General features: G+C 39.4%; 1 protein-coding gene and 1 non-coding gene across 3 annotated transcripts; both read right to left on the bottom strand.

Annotated features, from left to right (window-relative positions):
• Window positions 1–2,020: 2,020 nt before the first annotated feature.
• Window positions 2,021–21,782, bottom strand: KATNA1 (katanin catalytic subunit A1). 2 transcript variants are annotated; one of them, XM_075036006.1, is made up of 12 exons: window positions 21,556–21,781; window positions 17,413–17,477; window positions 16,225–16,399; window positions 15,359–15,516; window positions 12,841–13,024; window positions 11,155–11,276; window positions 9,682–9,787; window positions 9,181–9,339; window positions 7,926–8,052; window positions 6,276–6,410; window positions 5,875–6,001; window positions 2,021–2,360 (listed from the first exon to the last, which is right to left on the bottom strand). In XM_075036006.1, the coding sequence occupies exons 3-12, from the start codon at window positions 16,393–16,395 to the stop codon at window positions 2,162–2,164; spliced, it is 1,488 nt and encodes a 495-aa protein (XP_074892107.1). In that variant the 5' UTR covers window positions 16,396–16,399; window positions 17,413–17,477; window positions 21,556–21,781; the 3' UTR covers window positions 2,021–2,161. The 2 variants fall into 2 exon arrangements, with proteins under 2 accessions (XP_074892107.1, XP_074892108.1); XM_075036007.1 differs by lacking the exon at window positions 17,413–17,477 and having other exon boundaries at window positions 21,556–21,782.
• Window positions 21,783–21,897: 115 nt separating this feature from the next.
• TRNAG-GCC (transfer RNA glycine (anticodon GCC)) lies at window positions 21,898–21,968 on the bottom strand. The gene has a single exon. It is a non-coding gene; the product is annotated as a tRNA-Gly (tRNA).
• Between the last annotated feature and the right edge of the window lie 248 nt (window positions 21,969–22,216).

The following is a 22,216-nucleotide window of genomic DNA, read 5'->3' as shown; positions in this document are numbered from 1 at the left end:
GTAGGTTTTTAGGAAAGGCAAAATCTCTTGTCTCCCCACAAATTGTGCCTCACTGCAGCCCTCCTTGTTCTGTCTCACCCCCAGAATGTCTCTCTGCCTTTTACACACACCGAATTAAGCAGCCCTGGCCCTTCCCTCCAGAGGGGTTGGTATCATTATGTTCTGCATTCCAAAACAAAACCAACCTCTCCGCTACAAATTCAGCATCTACCACTTACCCCCCCCCCACCACGTGTTACACAGGTGTTCACTCTGTTCATTTAGAGCAAACAGGGCTGGTTAAGCTGTAGTACTAAAGTACTGCTTTTAAAATGAAGTTTACTTTTATCATGCTTTCAGTCTAAGTGGCCCTTTACTGGACTGCTTCCGAGGACTAAACCTTGCCTAGTTTCCCTTCTTACTCAGGTGACATATTGAGTATTTTGATTTGCTTGCAATGAATTGATTTATGGGAAGAAATCTCCTCCTGCAACATCAGTGCATAGCAGACAGCTTTACACTCATCCTAACATACAAACAGAAGAGTAAGTATGAAAAGAATGCACTTCTTCAAAATACTGCATCTTTTTCTTAACTCTTGACACACACGGCTATCCTTTTGGAAGGAAAGAGGTAAATTTGTTTTCCATTTTGGAGATGGAAGTCTGTAAACAGACATACTTGTATACTCACCCCAACTTCTTCCTTTTGTTTCTGGGTTCATTATGCCAGGTCCACCCAGGGATTCAGGACCTCTCCACAATATCTGCATCTCAGTGTCTTACTACAGTGCCTCATCCGTGGCACTGCTGAAAGTCCCGTTTCAGCGTGTCCAGCTGTCACTCATGACATAGTGCTGAATTTTGAGTACATAAACAAGATGTTCACGATAATGGCACTTACACAACTGTGTACTTGGGACGCATTTGCCTTCTACTCGGACTGCAACTTTTCATTATCATTTGTCCTTCCCATCTGCCTTGCAGCATCTGAAGAGACACGTGAGCAGGAATTCCACAGCCAGTTCCCTATGGCATGTATCTACCAGCTGAAACAAGTCTAGGCATATTTGATTAATGAAAAAGCATGAGGTTCAGCTGTAAGCAGAACTACAGCTGCCTGCTCTGAGATGAGCTAGCAGGAAAAAATAATGTGCTTCCAAAATAATAGGAGATGGACAGAAGTGATAGATGTTTTAGTTACAATGACCAACTGTTGAGCAAAATCTAAAGTGATGACATAAATGGTCACTGTAGAACCACTCAGAGAACTGCTTCTACATTCCACTTGTCACATAATGCAAAAAGAGAATTTAGATTTTACATCAATTGTAAAGTCAGGGTTATGAACAGAAAACAATTGAGCACAAACGTAACACACACACTGCCTTACCAGAATAAATGTGCAGTGTAAACCAGGACCCAACCTACTGGTCTAGAGGTTTGAAGCTTACAGTACCATACAGTCAAGGAAGAAAAACATATTTTAGTATTAATGCCAGAAAGCTTTTGTTTTCTCTCAGACTTACAAGGGAGACTGCACACATGACTCTGCATCAGGGCTGGCTGTACCGAATTGGTTTACACTGGCTGGATGTATTTTAATATTACTTAATAGATACTGCAAGCCAGTGATGATCCTACCCCTTGCTTAAACTTCAGTTGAATCTATTGACTCTCAGTAGCGCAAGGGTTGCTGTTCTAAATCTCAACCTTTGTACAAGTTCTTTATTAATACCTTAGAAACAGTTTAAGGGTAGAATTCTCCAAGATCAGTTAGCAAAACCATCTATATAACTGCACCCTGTTCATCCCATTTTCTAGTTCTCAGCATTCCTTACTCATTTAGCAGGGCTAGTTTGGGGTTTTTTTGGTGTAATAGCTATTTTTCAAGAGTAAACCCTCTGATGCAAGAGTTCTAGTCTTAAATTTAAGTCACTTTAAAATCTTGAAGATCAAAGCAGATCCCATAAGTATTTTCCACATTTGAAAAAAATGGGTAACTTTTGAGCTAGTTCAAAGACAGCTAGACAGAATTTGCATTTTAAAAAAAAAAAATTTATTTAGACATCTGTTGCTCTTAAATTACAAAAGTTAAAAAGAGCACGCAGTGCACTGACACACTACTTATTACTTATAAAGCTGTTTTAAGACGTAAGGTGGCTTCTTCAAGATAAGACAACTCAGCATGATCCAAATTCAACTATCCATTTCTCATATTTCTCAATGTCCGCAGCAGATACAGATTTAGAAACTTTCTTCAAAGCTATTTCAAAGTCTTCCATAGTTGTTGGCATGTGCATTTCATCTCGGGAAAGATTTCTTATTTCTTCTGGCGTCAAGCCTTCAATACGCCTTCTCATAGCCATCAACGATGCATCTCTGTTAGGGATGCAAAAGAAAAAAACAAAGTTACTTAATACAGGATGGCAAGTTCAGTTGTTTGAAAGGCTCAACATAGCATTCCAGTTAAGCTGCTGCAGTCAAAAAGATACAACAAAGAACTGTAAACTTTTATGGTAAGATCTCCAAGTGCTTGTACAACCTACAACACCGTGCTATCCGTATTTTTCAAACATGGATTTATCCTCACTGGATCTTTGAATAGCTACTATTCACAGGCTAGGCAAAAGAGGTGAAGACTAACTGGTTTATCTAATGCCACTGCATGCCTATGATGTAGCTGCTGTTTGTAGTATTTTTAAACAGGAACAAGGCAAAAGTAATGGTTTCACTCCTCCTATGTGTAGAAGTGGCTGCAATGTTTTGAATGTTTCCTGGTCCAAATAGGAATCCACAGTATCTACCTCCAACCTATACTTTCACAGCTAAATGTTAAACTACAAAATTTATTCAGCCTGTAGCTCCTCAAACTTCTGGCCTCAACAAACATTAAGTCTGTCATTTTCTTGCTGCACTAAGTTTGACTGCATTTGCATTTCCAACAATAATATCAGTAGCAGCAGGTGATGAGCTGGTGAGGTGATAAATGGGTGACATTGAAAGACTAAAGTTCCTGCTAATTCTTTGTTATATAGCTTATAAGAAGAAGAAAATGCTACTTATTTTGTCTAGCAGTAAAAAAGATAGAAGGGTAATCCTGGCAATATCACAACAATATATCATATCATATTAGTAGGTGAGAATCCAAAGAGAGAAAAAAAACCTTACACATTGTCTTCTAGGAGGATTTAGAAAGATGGTTTCAGCATATTCTGTTTCAGTTTCACCCCCTCCCCCTAAAGGAAACCATAACTGACAGACTTCATTAATCTACTAAATTGTTAGCAATTAGAATGCATACTACAATAACTAGAATTTCAGAACAACCCCAAAAAGTTGCCTAGTTGAACTCCATCTAGTCAAATACCACCATGCTTTGCAGTTATATCATAATTTGTGAACTAAAAACAAGTGTTACACAGTGGGGTGGGGGAGCATCCCATGCATCTACTTTGCCTCCAGATGGCAGTTTACAAAAAACAACAAAAACAACCCAAACAAACAAACAAAAAAACCCACCATACCTCAACACACCCACAAAATTAAAGTGCAGCTGCCACCACTTACTTCTGTAAAGTCATGTTACTGACATTCCAACATCAACTCTTAGTGCTTCCTCAAGTGCACCCTTAGTGCCTGGAGAATCACCAAAACTATATTCAAAAAATAAGAAGCCACCCACTGGAACACACAGCAGGGGTCAGTTCTGTTCCAAAGGCCTTTCAACCTTCACAGTCCACTCAAAACAACGATTCAAAGTCAGTTCGTACTCACATCTAATATGCAATTTAGATGCATTTTGTATTTCCTGAATGTCTTTTTAAAATAAAGTTTCACCTTCACTTTCCATGGCTATATGCTGACTGTTAGTAACTGCACCGTCATTTCTGATTGGTTTTCACTCTGGCTCAGCTAACTTTGGATTTCACCTCAAATTCTTTAAGGTAGGACAGTAATTGAGCAAACCAGAGTTCTTCATTCACTTTTTCTTAAGTTTGGCTTGTGTCATTAGCGAGGACTGTTAGTCTACAAGTTTGAGCTTTACTACGCTTATGTACCGTGAGCCTGAACCATACAAAAGCACTTTTAAATCAGCCACGTCTTTTTGTCTCAATGTAAATGAAACAATCATGTCTAAGATCTGTTTTTCCTGACACCGTTAACAAAGTGTAAATACACAGGCTAATATGCATACTTTCTTACTAATTTCAAATCATGCACATCCAAACCCCAATTTGTCTGGATTTCTGGTTGCTGCCACTTCAGTCATCTCTAAGGAGACTGCCACAAATGAAGGACTCGGGTGTTTCTTTGTGGTTTTGTTTTTTGAATAGTATTTTTACAATTGGACTTTGATGAAAAAATAAAAAGCAACAGTGTGTGTGTGCGTATGTATATACATATGAAATTTGCTGAAAAACATTACAAGTATTCTGACTTTTAAACAAGGATGTAGTATCCAGTATAAAATTAATTACAAATAACAAACACCGAACAGACCGGAGGAGACAAACTGCAGCTAAAACGCACAAAGCAGCAAGCCAAATAAACTCTTTCGTACAACATGAACCTATTGGCACAAATTCCTTTCAAAGCACAACCAACACCAAAACCAAGGAAAAGAACAAATTCATCTCACAAACCTACAAATGAAACAAATCTGCACAACACTGATTCTGAGCAGCTAACATACCATTCTTTTCCTGGACACTGTGTAAGGTTTGTTCAGGAAATAGTACTGAGGCTCTAAACTCTTAGCTCAGACTTAAGTGACCCTTCTCACAGAGCCTTTGGTGGCAGTTTTGCATACAGGTTATGCATTCATCCCTGTGGCACAGCGTATCGCCCTTTCAGATGTGCTGACAAGCATTTATAGAGCTTTATTAGGAATCAAGGCAAGGAATGGATCTGCATTTGAGGAAAGTAATGAGGATGTGTTTTTAATCCAGAACAGTTCTCTTACCCTTTTCAAAGTACAGCCCCACAACAGTTGCGCTGGCACAACTTGGAGCTCAAGCCTTGCACTGCCACACTTCAGTGCTACCTCCAAAGCCTGAAAGCATAGTTACACAGGTGCTTATTAGATGACAACAGCATCTTAAGCTGTTTCAGTTCTTTGTCCCTTACTGCTGATTCCATAATTTGCCACCGCTGCCAACTGTGCTACTGCAAATCTTTAGATGTAAACCAGATGAGTGATAATAGTCTCTCAAAAGATCAGTCATTTCCTTCCCTTTTCAATTTTTGAAAGAAAAGATTAGGGGAATGGTTAGAAAGTATTTTTAGTCGATTATTTCAGAAGTCTAATTTATATAATAGGCCTACAAATGATTGTATGCAAACAGTGCTGAGAAGGGGAGATGGAGGAGGTAGAAAAAAAGTCAGCCTCATCACTAAAGCCAATGTGCTGAGTACCCAGCTCTTGTACTGTCACACAATATGGTACATCTTTTCTGTGTCACAAAAGAAAAACACTCCACATTTTTACTTTAGTTATTCTGGCCTCTGCCACTATTGCTTCTTACACACGAATGTTCCGCTAAAGTAGTATAACCTCAGAGGAATGACTGCAACTCTACAAGTTAAAGTCTACCTTCCTGTGGATATTCCTTATGTAAGAAATTTGGTGTATATGGAAGAACATGGAATTTTACCTAAATCATAGCTTGTTTAGATCACTATGTTGCAACCGCTCTTCCTCATTATTATATGAAAATATCAAATGGAAATCTAGGTAAATATTAATGCAGTATTTCACCTTTTAGCCATACATAAAAAACAGATTACAGTCTGTTTTTATCCAACAACTTTAATAATTTAAATTATTTACTTTACAAACAGTTTTCTCAGAGTTTGTAGCAGTCGTAACACAAATGATGCAATGTTAACATACCTGCATACGTTGGTAATGTCTGCACCTGAATAACCCTCCATTTTCTCAGCTATATTTGCAAGGTCAACATCATCAGCCAGTTCCAGCTCTCGCAGATTTATTCTTAGGAGTTCCTCTCTACCTTTTGCTAATCAAAGAATAGAAAATTGAGTCTATACAATTTGCTTTCTGAAGACAAATAATGAATTGAAGAAGGATAAGAGGGAAGAACAAGAAAAAGGACACTGTACTTGCTACAAAGGTAAGTGTTCAATGTTTAGATTTAACCTGGTCCTGAATTCATAAATGAATTTGCATACATGTATCAATTAGATTTTTAAACTAGGTGATCAAAACTAAAGGATATTGATAAAGTTTAGATTTTAGTCCTTTCAACCACTCCTCTTCCCAAGTCTTCATACCTGATGGTAAAGGAATGTAAATTCTCTTTTCTAGTCTCCGTCTTAGGGCTTCATCAATATCCCAAGGAAAATTAGTAGCAGCAAGTACCATGACCATCTTGGAAGGATCATCATTTTCAGTAGCCCCTCCAACACCTGCATTAGAGAAGAGAGGAAGTAAAATGTATGTATATTGTGTGAAATTTCCTGTAACGAGAGAAGAATATCCACAATTCTATAATATTAAAGCAGCTACTCTATTGCACTCTACTGAGTCCAAGTGCAATAGAATCACTAAGTGTAACAGAGTTCAGTTTTTCATCCATGTGGCAGCCTCCAAGCAAAAATGGAGACTTGGTTTAAATAGGAGTGGTGGCATAGGCCACTGCTCAGATCAGAAAGTTCCTCTCTGTCATGGCTGGAACGGTTTTATGGCAGAGTTGTTTGTTCTTCTGCCATTACAGTGTTTGAATTTTCACATCAATGTCCTGTAATAGCATGTGAAAAAAACCAAAACAATGCCCCAAAACCATCACCACACCAAAACCCACACACCTCCCCCTCTGCAACAGCATTCACTAACAGCCATGCAAAAGCAGCATTACTCCTCTACAAAGTTTCTTCACTTATGAATTCAGGCCAAATATTTCACATGCGCAGGTGGATTCTTGCAAACTGCTGAAGTGAATGTTTAAATTCGGTGGACTGAATCACAACTTCTCAGTGGCAGAGAGAACACCTCAGTCTCTAAAGTACTATGAAACTGCTGCTATATGAAGATGTTAATTTCATTAAACTTGCTACTCTCTGCATTTACTGTTTTTGCTTTTAATCATAGGATTGGGCTGTGGAATAGCCACTGTATGTAGTCTGCCTGAAAATTTGCATACAAAACACCATTTATGAATGCTCAGGTAAAAGGACTTCAAATAGTTGTTACTAATAAAATTAGCTTATGTACATACTTAAGTTATGAGAACAGTATTACAGCTCTGCTGCTATTTAAAATCAAACATAAAAGGTTATCAACATCAGAGAACCAGAAATAAATATTCTGACTCATGGAATTCTATCACAAATTAGTCCATAGATTAGCACTTTTCAGTTGCTCCTTTCCTTCTCTCTGCTCACCAGAGTATAAAAAGGATGTTTCTACAGCAATTTTGCACAGTGTTACCTACTTTTAAACTTTATTGATTTGTGAAATATTAACCAAATAGCTGTGATGAACTCAGTGTTTTAAAAAGAAAACTCTCCCAACCACTTCTGAAGTTAAGTGTCATGATTGCCTTTGAAGTTTAAATTGGAACCAGCGACAGTTCTTTTGAACCACTTTTTACTTGGTTTTGGAGAAGTGAGATACTAGGTAAAGATTGAGAGGAGCAATTAATACTTTTTTTTCTTCTGCAGTTTCGAAATCTTGTATTTCCCACTGAACCTTCATTATTCTGGGTCAGTAATATAAGGTCATTGCTCAGATGCTAAAATACTGTTAAATAATTGGCAACTTTTTTCCTTCCACACTGACAATTGGAATAGTGCACTTGTATCTTTTTACCCCAATTTTATGTAAGGCTTTCAAACAAACTGCTTCTGAAGAACAAAGTTTTGACACCACCCCCCCACCAAGTTTCCTCCAGTCCAGCACTTCCCAGTGATCAGGTTACTTACCATCCATTTGAACTAGCAGTTCTGCCTTGACACGTCGGCTAGCTTCATGCTCCTCTGAAGTTCCCCTGCGACTACAGATAGAGTCTATCTCGTCAATAAATATAGTTGTCGGGGCATAAAATCGAGCCTAAAGAAAGCAGAAGATAAAACAGAAACTAAATGGCAGTCTACTCGCATTTAAGAAATAGCAGCATATTCAGAACTGAGTAATTACACATTTACCCCAATGAATCAGCTCGTAAATATCAAAAAATACCTAACCTTCCCTCTCTTTGACCATTGCATACAGCTACAGACCAGCTGTGCATTCATTAATAACATTTGAGCAGAACAGTTTTTGGCAAAGTCCTATAATTGTTAGGGGTATAAACAAATGTTTAATAAGCTAAAGGCAGCTTTACACATCTGGAATAACATTTATAACTGTAAAAGTCATCACAGAATGCTTGAATAAGGACTCAGTTAAAGCTAGGATGAACATTAAGCTAGGACACCATGATATGGAACCTGTCCAAGAGACAGGTTAACTGCAAAATAACTCTAACCTTTCTGAAAAAAAGAGAGGAAAGACGAGGATCTGTGATAATAAAAGCTATTGTCCTACAGTAGTTGAGATGCTGTCCATTGTGTATATGCATTTTTGATTGACAGGGATGGTATCAACTAATTTAATATGGTCAAACTATATTGTAAAAGAGATCTTTTATTTCCTGACTTTTCTGACTACTGCAATTGCAACTCTGCTGCCCTCTTCAGTACTGGGCACCCTCGCAAACACTGCATGTAACACATGAAAAAAAGACTACATATTCTGAGCCAATTTCAAGTGTTATGTGTTCTGAAGACAACCACAATTTGGAAGTCCACTTATTTTAAGCACAAACAAAAAAACACCCACAAGAACAACCAAACCCACACAAGCCTAAGCAGCGTTCTCACCCAGAAAGCAATTAGATTCCACCTCCAGTTTTACATTCAAATATGTTCTAAAGCACTCATCAGCTTATAGCAAGCTACCTCTAATGTAACAACCTAACCCTGAAAATAAAGACAACCTAATTTTTCAGTTTTTATAAAGCTATTTAGGAATAATCAGATCTTGAATGTACATGGCCAAATCAGAAGGTCCTAAAGCATTTGAAAGTTGGAGAGCTGTTTATGTATGCTACGAGTTCTAAACCTTGGCAAGGTTTCACTGTTCCAGAAGTAATTCTATTTCATTATCTCACTACTTAAGTTCAGAAACTTCAATCACCATTTCAAACAGCAGACGAACAAGTTTCTCAGATTCTCCTCTGTATTTTGAGGTAAGTGTGGAAGAAGAAACATTGAAAAAAGTAGTCTTGCATTCAGTGGCTACAGCTTTTGCCAGGAGGGTCTTTCCAGTACCAGGAGGACCAACCATCAGCACGCCCTATTAAAATGAAAAAGAACTACTTTTAGGACAGGAATCAAAACACAGACAATTTCACAGTTGGTTCAGTAGTATAATATTAAAACATTAAATGTAAACTTTCCCTTGAAAAGTTATTCAAATTTAACTAATTAATTACTATTGCTTCCTTGCAACAATATAGCTGAAGACAGTGTATTTATCTGGCTGACATCTTTATTTTGTTAGTACTATTTACCATAAATTTTGTTACTAAAAAGTGGTTAGAATTTATATAAACTGTAAACCACCTGAAATTTCTTGTTCTGCCAAGATCCAAACTCAGAATCCTACTTATGATCACAGGATCAGATTTTTTCATACCTTCCATGGTCTTCTAATTCCCTTAAAAAACTCTGGCATCCACATTGGTAAAACTACAGCTTCCTTAAGCAGCTTTTTGGCTTCTACTAAGTCAGCAATGTCATCCCTGACAAGAAAGAGAAAGTTGTTTGACAGATTCAGACAGACTGCAAAAGAATCAGTCTACAGCTCAAAGCAACATGCAGTTAAACTTATTGTTATGTAACAGCTCTTCCATAATGCAGGAAAATGAGTTGGATTTATTTATGCTCTAGCAGCAAAAACCTACAACTACAGTTCAACATCCAGCTAGTAGACTCCAGCTGGATGCAAAAGCAAGGGGAGACACATAAACTGTTTCACTAGAGCATCGTTGCTCTTATTCACAGGAAGAATAAGCAGAATAAGGCAAGTTGGTTAAACTTATGCTAGTTACAGATGATGCTTTTTTCTTTTGCTCAGAGGTTGGCTGTCCCTGAAACCTGAATAGCATCTTTCATCGTTACAAGAACAATTTACTGAAGACTAGTAAATGGAGCTGAATTAAAAAGAATTCTTAGAATTCTTTTTCAGAATTACAAATGTATTAATACTTAGATACTTTATAGGCTGGTCTTATTTTCTTGAGGGTAACTCACAGGGCATTCCACTTATCAGCACGTGCCCAACAATATTTTTGTTTCAAAACATATCTATATGGACAATTAGTTCAAATCTGACGTTCTAATTTAAGATTCAATATAAAAACTGAAACATATATTTACATATTAAACTGAAAAATACATGACAGTTGCACGCAAAGTTGTTTGTGGGATTGTTAAAGTTTTTTTTAAAGCCTACTTTACTTGCCAGAAGATTTTTGCTCATTTAATCCTCACAAAATCACCTAAGCCTGGAAACATTTGGAATGCAAAACAACCTTTGTATAAGGTTTAATATTTAACACATTTATGTAAAGGTACTGTCACATGGTTGTATTTTATACTGGCAGTCACCTCACATCCAGCAAGATTTCAAAGGGTTCCTATATTGACATAACTTCTTTGTTAATTGTTTTTCTATCTTGGTATGCCCCTGGGTAGTGAAACAGGTTTTTAAATGAAGAGACACTGGCAGACGCTAGAATCTTACACATTGCAAAATAGTATCTCAAAAAACTGATTTCAGGACTCTTAGAAAAGTTTGAGAAGCTTTGTACGGTCAGGGCTTTGAGCAACCTGATCTAGGGAAAGATGCCCCTGCCCATGGCAAGGTGTTGGACTAGCTGATCTTTAAAGGTCCCTTCCAACCCAAACTATTCTATGAACCTATGGGTGGAAAAAAAAGTTCTAAAAATATTCAACTATGCAAGAAGTTTAGTTGCCTATTTAATGAGTAAAGAAAACCTGTAGGTACTTTTTATACGTCAGCATATGCTAATTAATTCTTGTCATATTGTATAAGAAGAAAAAGAAACAACCACTCAGAAAGACTGGCAGCAGTATTCAAACTTACCATCGAATGTTGGGATTCTGAGAAATTATATCTCTTTCCAAAGCTTCTACTAAATCTTTATCATATCCAGTACTATCAAATTTCTTTGGTTCAGACTCTGAAATCTCAGATGTGGATTTGTTCTACATATAAAGGATATAACAACGTAAATATGTAACAATGGTTATGCTATTAAAGGATTTTTTATAACAAGTCCACAATAGCATCATATTTCTAGAAGATGGCAACATAAACCAGCATGAAAATTATGAAGCATCCATATTCCTGCTGCACTGCAGGATCTATGTTGTTCACCCAGACTTCTGTGCTGCCCTGGTCCCATTGCCTTTTCCTCAAAGCCAGCATATTGTACTGATGCAGTTTCTCTGCTTTAGTAGATAATCAAAACTGCATACACCTATCCCAGCATAACTGTGTTCGCCTCTTCTCCCAGAGAAATCCAAAACTATCTGAGACAGTAGTTGGGTAGCAGGAATTATGCATGAGACTGGATCAGAAAGTGTCACACTGAACTAGAGTATCTCAAATCCTAACGTGTCATAAATACGCCATATATATGCAATACAAAAAAAAAATTAAGCAGGACTTCCATATATAGGATGAGCAAAAGTGATCTCCAGGAAGACCACAGAAGTAAAAAAGAGCTAATTAACTGCTACAGAAGCATGGACAAGAACAGCAGAGAAGCAGCTCTGCAGCAGAGCAGAAGCAAAGAACCTACACAGTTGAAAGGGCTCAAACAGCAAAGACCATGCAACTGAAAGGAAATAAAACGCACCAGACATACCCTGGTTTTTATACACTTAACAGCAAGCACTGGTGATGACAGAACAACTGTAAAAAAAGAAAAAAGACCTATCCTGTCTCTGTATGTGTATACCCTTAGTGGGAGAGAATTATCACTCAAAGACAATGTAATTTAGCTCCCAATAAAAGTAGTAGCTTACATAGCTAAACAATTCCACCCTTGTAGTTTATACTGTTTCCACAGGCCATGACACCTTGCCACTACATAAGGTCGTTGAAGCTAACAAACTATTACATGGATATTTGATTTATTGTGACTCTGGAAAACTACGAACTTAGTGTCTTCAGTATGATGTCTTACTCTGGTCATATGAATTTATGGAGACCAGAGCACAAGCAAAAATTAAAGCACTCTGACTGCAAAGAATACATCATAGATCATTCTCTCTCACGAAGTATGTTGGGTTTTTGTTTGTTTTAAACTGAAAAGAGTCTGGTCCTAATACCAGATCTCAACAAAAAAAAAGTAAAAGTCTCCCTTTAAGATTAAATAAATCTTGAAATGCTTTGGAACAGGCGAGTCAATCTCAGTCTAAAATATATGAAATCAATTAAGAACCCACAAGGACATCCCATTTGAATGAGCTCCATCAGGCTCAGTTTCAGTAATTCAGTGGTATAATTTTAAACAACTATCTCTCAGTTGCAGTGAACAAGCCCACATTTACCAGATCACTTCCTCTAAATGCAGGTTTGGTTTTTTTAATTAATCCGTAACCAAGAATGTCAATAAAGCAAAGATAACTTAAGGCGAGATTCAAATCAGCATGCCGACTTGAACAGAAGAAACATTTTATAGGCATCTAATTTTATAATACACTCAGCATTAAGAAAGCAAGACTGAATTTCTCAACTTCATGAAGTTATTTGCAAGCTTACCTTTTCCTCTTTTCCTTTATTTTGCTGATCCTTTTTTTCCCGGCTGCGGACTGCCTTCCCTTTATCATTGGGATTTCGAGAGGATGGACGGTGAGGGCCTCTGACAGCTGCACTTATACGATTATTGTGACCTCTGCAATCACTGCACTGAGCGGACTGACGTTTTCTGGGTCCTGGCGAAGGTCTAATTAGTTGTAACATATGCAAAAAGCCTCAGTGTAAAGTCACTGCTGAGCACTACATAGCCAAATCAAGTGGATACAAACTGAAAAGCCATTTTGCTCAAGACAAAAAACTGTATGTCAGAAACAAGACAGACATTTTTAGATAGTCACTAAAAATCCATTTTCCCTTTGCCACAAGCTCGGGGCTCATTTCCTTAAAACAAGCTCCTTGCTTTGTATATTTCATAAATAAAAGTAACCCCTAGTATTATGGAGCTTAGGAAAAAAAAAAACACACACACCCCACCCCCACCCCCCCATATATTTTTGCCTTAACACAGTGGTCCTCACTCTCCTACCCAAAGAAATTTAAAGGTATCTTGGGAATGACAGTTTTATTTTCACTTCCTTTTATTTTCACTTCTTGGGAGAGAAAACACGTATGCGAGGCCTCCGAGGCCTCCAGTTGTTTGAAGCTAGACTACTTTTAGAAGCACATATTAATAAACCAATATCATGATTGGTATTATGGATTTCTTTTTTAAAATTCAGTTTCTTCCCCATACAAATCCATTACTCTGACAGATATACTTTTTCCATGGTCCTTCCTAAAATTCCAGCATCAATAAGCTATTTAAGTTCAGGGATATTTCTAGAGAACAGAAAATGGAAGACACTGATTTGGAGAGCATTTACTTGAACTAGAAGATGTGTTCTGACATATCATTCAAGATATATCAGGATCCAGTACCTTCATAAAAGTTGTCTTTAATTGACTCACAGCAACAAGTTTGTCAGAACTGTACACATCTCTTCAGGGTGAAATGCATATTAGGCAACATGAATATGCTAATGAGAAGATCATAGTGTTAAAAGTCTTTTCACTCTCCAAATGGAGTACCTACCAACCTATACTTTTATTTATGAACACCTAGCCACCTCTGAATTCCACCCCAAAGCTCAAAATAAAGGAATGGTGTTATTACATGTCTAATTTCCACCTAAATTTGCGAGTTCTGCTATCTCAGTATAGGAATTTACTGTGGCTGTTCCAACGCAACACAGCCCAAATTTTCACTGTGGCTTTTTCATATTACCACAACTCAATACTTCACCAGCTAGCAAGATAAATGGAACAGAAAAAATTCTCTCAAGTCTTTCCCTTTTTTTTTGGTGTATCTCTTCTCTAGAAAGCTTCAAAACATTAGGAAAGTTCTACTTCCCAGACTCTATTCTTCCAGAGGGGTGGAATGAAATCAGCCAGCAGCATTTCAAAGTTACTAAATGAGATAAACAGAAACAGTGTGACCACACAAGACCCCTTTCTTTCAGAAGGCAGGTTTAAAATAAGTTGATTAAAAAAACCCCAAACATAAAAATGTACCCATAAAGACTGAAGTTATCCATCTGCAAGAAACAGCATCTAAGTTCAAAGCCTCAAAGAAGTCTGACAGCACAGTTAAGCTGATCTAATAGTCACTTTCTGTCAAAATGCACAATTCTCTGTCTGCTTTGCATGCACTCCTGCTCCCTCCTTCATGCTACCACTGGCATGTGTTAGAACCTCCAATTAACCAGTTCAGAGAACTAATCTCAGGAAAAAAAACAACAAAAGCCAAACAAACTAAAAGCCAGACAAAAAAACACTAGCCCCACAAAACAGTGTCTTTTTTTGCCAGTTTAGCATCCTGGACCAGCTTATCAACACCAACAAAGTCAAAAGTGAAAAAAAAACCAAACCAAACCTCAGGGAACTGTGGAGGGTAGGACTACCCTTTCAGCAGCAGCTACATTGTCAAACCACACCACAAGGCCTTGGTTTCACAGTCACTAACCCAGCGTAATTCAAAACTACATCTGAAATAAGCAGGCTTGCCTGCAGCTGCTTGTTCCCACCCCTTCCCTTGAGCTTATGCTAGCCTAACTGACCAGTTCCTGAAGGAGATCAGGAAGCCACCTTGCTACACAAAAGGAACTGAGCTTGGACAGATTTTACTGTTACTCTGATAATACATCTTCCTCCTTTACATATCAGCTACATGCAGAATCATTTTAAAGTTGATGAAAAGATCAATTCAGGAATAGAGTTGAGCTTCCATGGAATGACAAGTTTGTCGGGGGTCGGGGGGAAAAGCCTGACATTAGTCAAGCCTATATAAGATAAAATCCCCAGAAGTTTCCCAGCTGAAGTAGGCTGCCTCAAAATAGCATCTCCTTCACCACAAATGGTGGCAAGCTGCTGGTGTAAATGTTACACATTTAAGTTCTAGAACAAAAATTACACAGGAACAGATTGAAGTCAAGCACACTTTGCGCTGATAAACATTCATTTAGATCTTCGGGTTTCCTCTTACCTACGTTCAGCAGGTACTGGCAAAGACCAGACTTCTGCATCATGAGCTGGTAATTCTTGTTGTGAAGCTTTCAATGGAGTACTGTCTAATTTAAAACTCTCTAGTGTTTTCATTATATCTTTCACATGCTTAGCTTCCACACTTATCTCCTGCCAAACCTGATTAAAAAAAAAGTAGATTAAGCACATTGCGAATAAGTTGATAACAGTCCTCTGTTCAAGCCCATGTAATGCCTGGATGGATTCCACAAGGTCTCACAAGCTACTTGATTCTACTTCAATAGAAAAGAATAACACAGATCAGTTATTAAGAAGGTTTTTCTGCCTTCCTCAGCACATTTAAAGAATAAACAAATAGATTTTGGATTTAAAACCAAAGAGATTTTTGACAAATTTTGCATATGAAACAAGTACGACAGAAAAGAACACAACTTAATAGACTGAATGTCAATGAAAGAAGTGATGGTTTGTGTTAAGGATAAATTAACGTGGTAGCCACAACTCAGTTTCTATTAAGGATCTAAGTCACACTACTAAAACTTTGAGAGGGAAATAAGACCATTCAAAATGATACCAGCCTAAAAAACTTCAGCATAACAGGGTCTCTCATTGGCAAAGAGCTGACAAGCCAGACAGTGCACTGGCTCCCCAGGACTGTGTTCCATTGCCTGTTTTGTCCTTGTCAGAGCCAGAAGTCATAAGAAGACTTATTTAAGCCTATATAATAAAAAAGCACCCATATATAACAGCTCTGCAGTTTATCAGAGAATGGTGTAAGTATTTTTATACTTTTGTTTACCATAAGATAGGCAATTTTCGCCACTTTAATGCTTTTCCCTCAAAATGTCCCAGAAAAGTACTATTTACCTGTTGCCATTTCTGTTGCAGGTATGTATCTCTGACAGAGTAGAGGTACTTATTCATTTGGTCAAGAACTCCCTGGTAGTAGACCATCGCAGAGTCATAATTTCCCAGTAAGGCATATTCACGGGCCAGCTTTACATTCTCACTGATCATAACAAGGCTCATGTTCAGCATGAAGCTGAAAAAAATAGGAAATATTAAGGAAAAAAAAAATAATCCCAGGACGAGAACAAATTTTTGCAACTATTTTCATACGCTCATTACCTCATTTGGCATATCAAAATATAGAAGCTAGAAATATACTCGTTAGAAGAATGTCCTAGAACAAATGCCATCCATACAAAAAGATAACTGTTTCTCTATTACTAGAAATTAAACTCTTCACTTCATAGAATTATTTCATGTGATGAAGATTCTGTTGAAAAGCATATACAAGATAGGCAGCTTTAAATGCACTGTTGTAAGCCACAATTGCACACTCTCCTTCCCTCTTTATCATATTGTGAGATAAATTGGTATTTTACTGCTAGCGCTACAACATCATCCATACTATAATGGCCTGTGGCTTGAAAAAAAAAACAAACCTCCAACAAACAATAAATGAAAGCCCTGCCAGATGCATTAACTTCTGTTAATTTTTTTGTCTTATTCCACACATACAAGTTTAACAGTCTGATTTTGCCTTGTGGAGAACACCATTTTTCCATTTGTTTGATTTTACAACTCTTCAGTTTTATTTAATGTTTCTTTGAAACAAATATCCTCCTTCCATGCCTAGCTTTCACCTTCCTTTCACCTTAATTTTTACACTTAAAAAGAAACTTGAAAAATGTTGAGGCTGCTAAGTTATGACTGAGAGGTAAAGAAAGGCCAGAATTAGACATTTAGTGTATAGCTACCCACTCTATTTAACATATTGTTCAAACCATGCTACTTTTGCCCAACAGTGGGTTTTTTGGTTGGTTTGGGTTTTTTTTGGAGCAAACTTCATGGACTGTGACCACTTCCACTTTGCAGCATTAGCAGAATCTGTGCTCTTAGATTAGAATAGCACAGAACTATTATTTATACAAATACAGTAATAAGTAGAAGCAGTAGACTTATTCTTTACAGTCACTACTGTCCACAGAGCAGTCATCCTATGTTCTTACCCATTACTTATACATCCCATCCCCTTCTTGTCTAAGATACCTGCACCGTGTCCTCTTTTTCTGTCTCTTGCACACCAAGAACTTCCCCACTCTCCTCCTAATTTCCTAGAACCAAGCACAGAAAACATTAAAGTAAGCAAATAAACATGCCTGCAAGAGAGTTGTCTTGCTCTTATTTCAGTACCTGTACCCACTACCAGTAAGATGCAATTGCAGACAAGCAATTACGCCTAAGCCCTGGGATGAAGCATACTTGATACAGATCAACTATTTAAAGAATATAAGAGGTACTAAACTCACATGCGCAATAAACAGATTTAAGACTGGACACATTTCAAGACCAGGTCAGGGTCAGATTCGGACACATTACCAGAGGTTTCAGAAGCCACACTTTGCACACACCAAACAATGTACTGCTGAAACATTAGCTCCCCATTGTAAAGAGGAGCTGCTAAGTACAAATCAAACATTTTAAGACTTCCGTTCCTTTTTCTGTCCCCTTCCCAAGTAGCTTTATGCACAGACACACAGCTGATCCATTCCTGAGACAACACCCTCTTCTTTTTGCTTCCTTCCTCTTCTTTCCCCAGTTTCCCTTGAAGCAGATAGCTGCTGTGAAAAGTTCCAGCCCAATCAGCAAAACTCTGGCAGCAGTGGAGCTGAAGAAAGGCCTCTGACAGCCCGCACCCATCCACGCAGAAGGGACCCGTGGGGCTGACTCTGGAAACCTGCCATCGTAAGAACCTAGGCTATATAATCTCACTCTGGCCAGAGACTTGCTGAGCTGGCCATGATGTCTACAAGCTGATATAGTTAATGTGACCAGCAACTACAAAGACTACCATATCCCAGGCTAATTAGGCTTTGGAGACACAGTTTGACTTAGGAGTTTTGTTGGTTTTTACCTCAGGAGCAAGAGCCTGAAGGTGTTTGTCAACTGCTGTATGGATCATCACACAGATATTACCAAAGTTTTCCCTGCTATATTTAGGAGCAAGCTTTTCCACTCCTGCTCATCCTACCAGATACACCTGTTTGCCTGTCCTGAGAATTCAAACTGATGACTAACACTACTGAAATCACAAGTTGAGCAAGATGCTAATAAACATTTTAAAAATCAAGTAATAGCAAGTTACTAAACCCAAACTGGACTTTCAAACACAGAGAGAAGTCACAGATAACTTTTTTTACATTGAATGCTGTAGAGCGATCCAAGCAGAACAGCAATTCTGTTTAAATATCCAGGGGAAAAAAACCAAAAAAGCTTGTCAGAGTAGTTTTCAACTGGAAATGTGAAAATAGCAAGAATCAAAAAAACCACCCCAAAACCTAAAAAGGCTAAGTCATAAAGATATGAAAGCTTGGGACCAAAATGACAGTATTGCACATAACAAAAGAGTAAATGTGATTTTCAGGTGAGAGAAGACAGAGAAAGGAAGGACAGAAAGGAGAAACAGACACATAAGAAGAGTGAATTAACATCTCCTATGGCAGGGGAGGGAACATGCTTACTTAAGTTTATAATGCTTCCAACATAACCAAAAGTAGTAATTCCAATGAAAACCCAGGAATGTATCTGTTTCATCAGTGGTACTGAAAATGCAAGAGAATTTAGTTTAAACTAGAAAGCCACTTTAATTTGTTGCTTCAAGTTGAGTCACAAGAGCAGAAGAGCTTGAAGTGGCTTCCAAATACAAGGCTCTTGTGTACAAGTGGGGCAGAAAAAGCTGCTGCCTCTTCTTATGTCTGGGCATGTCACTGCTGCTGCCACTTGCATACAGGCAGTATCAGAGCTGGCACACTAATGTGACTCTATAGGCTTACTGCACCTGTAACTGAAGATGCTGAAGCAATTCTAAGACAGGGGAAAAAAACTGAGTTAAGAGTACTAATCTGAAACCAGACTAAAGTTTGCAGCAGAAAGCCATAGCAGACTGTGACAGCTCAGAGTAGGGTGTAAGATACATAAGGGACAGGTGTGAGTATGCACAAATCCAGAGTTAAACCAGACCTGAAGCAATTAAAAAAACCAAACACAAAACTAATCCTGCACCACTTAAGAAATTTTAAAGTGTTTACAAATACCTAGTACTATCACATAACAGGATGTCAAAGCAGCAAGGCTGCACTTATCAGCTATGACCTTTCCGTGAATCATGCCCAATGAAGTTATCTATGTTTCAACAGTAACTGAAACAGTAATGAGCTCGTAAAGTTTACAGGATATAAGGAAAGTAACCTAAGCATTTTGTCTTGCAGGTTTAATTCTACACTGTGTAGAAACACACGCTTCACAATAAGAATACTCACTCTCTACACCAGCTGTGAGTATATATGGTTCTCTGAAATTCACACAACAGAAACCCATCAAATTAACCCATCTCTAGTAAGAGAACACATTTTATCATTTGCTCCAAGCATCTAAAATACTTCTAGAGTTGGAACAGCGCAGAGCAGTGGGGGTTGAAACCTAACAAAGGTTCAAGATAGCTACAGCTTTTGAAAATGAGGTTTTGGAACTTATTTTTATATTTTATTTTAAAGATAACAGCCTGACCATCATCAAGAAAACACTGGGGATACATCATGTTTTCCACAATGACTTTAAGGAATTATCATAAGGAATGACCACAAGTAATTTCTGGTCACATTCATACATTAGAATTTGGGAAGCTGAAACTGAACACAGTACCAATCCTGTTTCACAAAGAAATCCCACACAACTTTAAAAAATGAAAGAAGAGATCGATATGCAGATATTAGGAGAGAAGATTAAAGTCAGGGTCTATCAGTTACTATGGGGAACCCATCAGCTACTCTGCTGACTCAGAGAACAGCACAAGCTGTACAAGGAAAATACATCCAAAGAGTCCTTCAGTCCAGCCTTAATGTTCGGACTAAGCCAGAGCCTGAATTTTGGCAGAGCGTACATGTTTCCATTATTTCAGCGTGCTATACAGGCTCTGACATCAAAGCAACCATAAAATTCAGAAAGTTCTCTCAGGAAGCCAGAAGAGAAAAAAAAAACCCACAAAGTAATCGCTTTCAGGAATCAATTTTTACTGATGACATGGTGGTCTACATCACCTCAGAGCTCCCTTCCAGCTTTAATACTCTTCTTCATAACATCCGCTCCTAGCAACATTTGGTATCAACAAGCGATTGTGTTAATTACTTGGGAAACAGAAGAGTTGCCAGACTTACTGGATACTAAACAAACTGGTTCTCATACACTTATTTTATTTAACAGTAACGGTAGTGAAAGAAAAACGACCAGCAACCACAAGCATAAGCGTAGTTAGCTGTTTGTGCAAAAAAAAAAACCCCAAAAAACCATTAGAGATACACTGTTGGCAGATGACTTTATGTTTTCAAGGCTAAGCCTTTCAAAAGACTTAAAAAAAAAATTCATATTACTTACTCCCCATTTCATGGGAGCTGGCATTCTTTTAGATGGTCAATATTAAATTAGAAAATTTCTCAGAAAATTTAGAGGGGGTCTGCAGCAGAATGGGTATCTGAAATTGATGCCTGCTGCTTCTCTCTGGAGAGAAAACTAGAATAATTGCAAAAACCTTACTTCATTAAGGAAAAAAAAAAAAAAAAAAAAACCAGGTGGAGGGGGGAGGGAGAAGCACGAACCAAAGCTCAGAGTCTGAACGAGGGCCACCGGTGCCATAACAGAGCAGCCCACCTCGCCCGACTCCCCGGGGGCAGGGTGCTGAGCTGCCGCGCACCTGCAGGCAGTCGCCTATCGACGACTTTAGGGACGCCCCGGCGATGCCCCGTACGGCTCCGAGCACGTGTAAGCTACAGCAGTGTCGTAAGACCGACGAGCACGGTGTAATGGTCACGGGTGTCACGACAGCAACGACGGCGGCGACTCACTCACCGGAGCGCCGCCCGGCCCCTGGGCCGCGGGACAGGAGCCGAAACCCTCCTCCCGCCGGGGCGGTGAGGTGCCCGGCTTCCCTCAGGGCGGCCCGGGCCAGGCGGGGAGCGGGCGTCGCCCCTCGCCTCCGGCGGGCAGCCCCTCGCCTCAGGCCGAGCAGGGGCCGCGCATGGCCCCCGGCAGGCGGGGGGCGGGGACGGGCGCCCCGCAACGGCCACAGCGGCGGCCGGGGGCGGACAACCAGGCCGCCACGAGGAACGAAAACGCGGCGGGTCTCTCTCGCTCACTTACTCCGCTCCACAGCTCGGCCCCCACGGCGGCGGCAGCTCCCAGCAGCCGCGACCCCTCCGCTTCTTCCTCCTCCAGCCGCGCTAACCCCACCTCCGGCCCTGCCCGCCGCCGCCGCCTCCTCCTCCTCCTCCCGCCGCCGCCGGCAGTTTGAAGGCAAATCCGGCTGCGTCACTTCCAGCCCGGCGAGGCGGCGGTGGGGGTAAAGGTCCGCCTCAGGCGGGCCGACAACACGTTGGTGGCTGTTTGAGCATTATTACTGACCGCGATGAGCTTTTTTTTTATTACTATTATTTTTTATTTTTAAGTGGGGAATAATAATTTAAAAAAAAAAAAAAAGTCACCTGCATTGGCCGGGAATCGAACCCGGGCCTCCCGCGTGGCAGGCGAGAATTCTACCACTGAACCACCAATGCTTGTACGACGAGCGTTTCCCGCCTACTTCGGTTGAAGGTGACAAGAGCGGACTGCGCCTGCGCCGCCGCGGGCTTTCAAACGGTCGCGGCGGGGCGGGCCCGCCCCGCCGCGACCGTTTGAAAGCCCGCGGCGGCGGTTGAGAATTCCAAAATAGATCACCCTTCTTCCCTTTGCAGGTGGCTAATGGATGCCGTACTTCCACCCCCACCCCCCTCAACCCAAAGGTAGAAGAATTAGGATCGACATA

This window comes from Buteo buteo, chromosome 9, assembly GCF_964188355.1.
Source record: "Buteo buteo chromosome 9, bButBut1.hap1.1, whole genome shotgun sequence".
In the NCBI taxonomy this organism is placed as follows: domain Eukaryota; kingdom Metazoa; phylum Chordata; class Aves; order Accipitriformes; family Accipitridae; genus Buteo; species Buteo buteo.
Note: the sequence above shows the minus strand (reverse complement) of the source record. Positions and strands in the feature narration are given on the sequence as shown.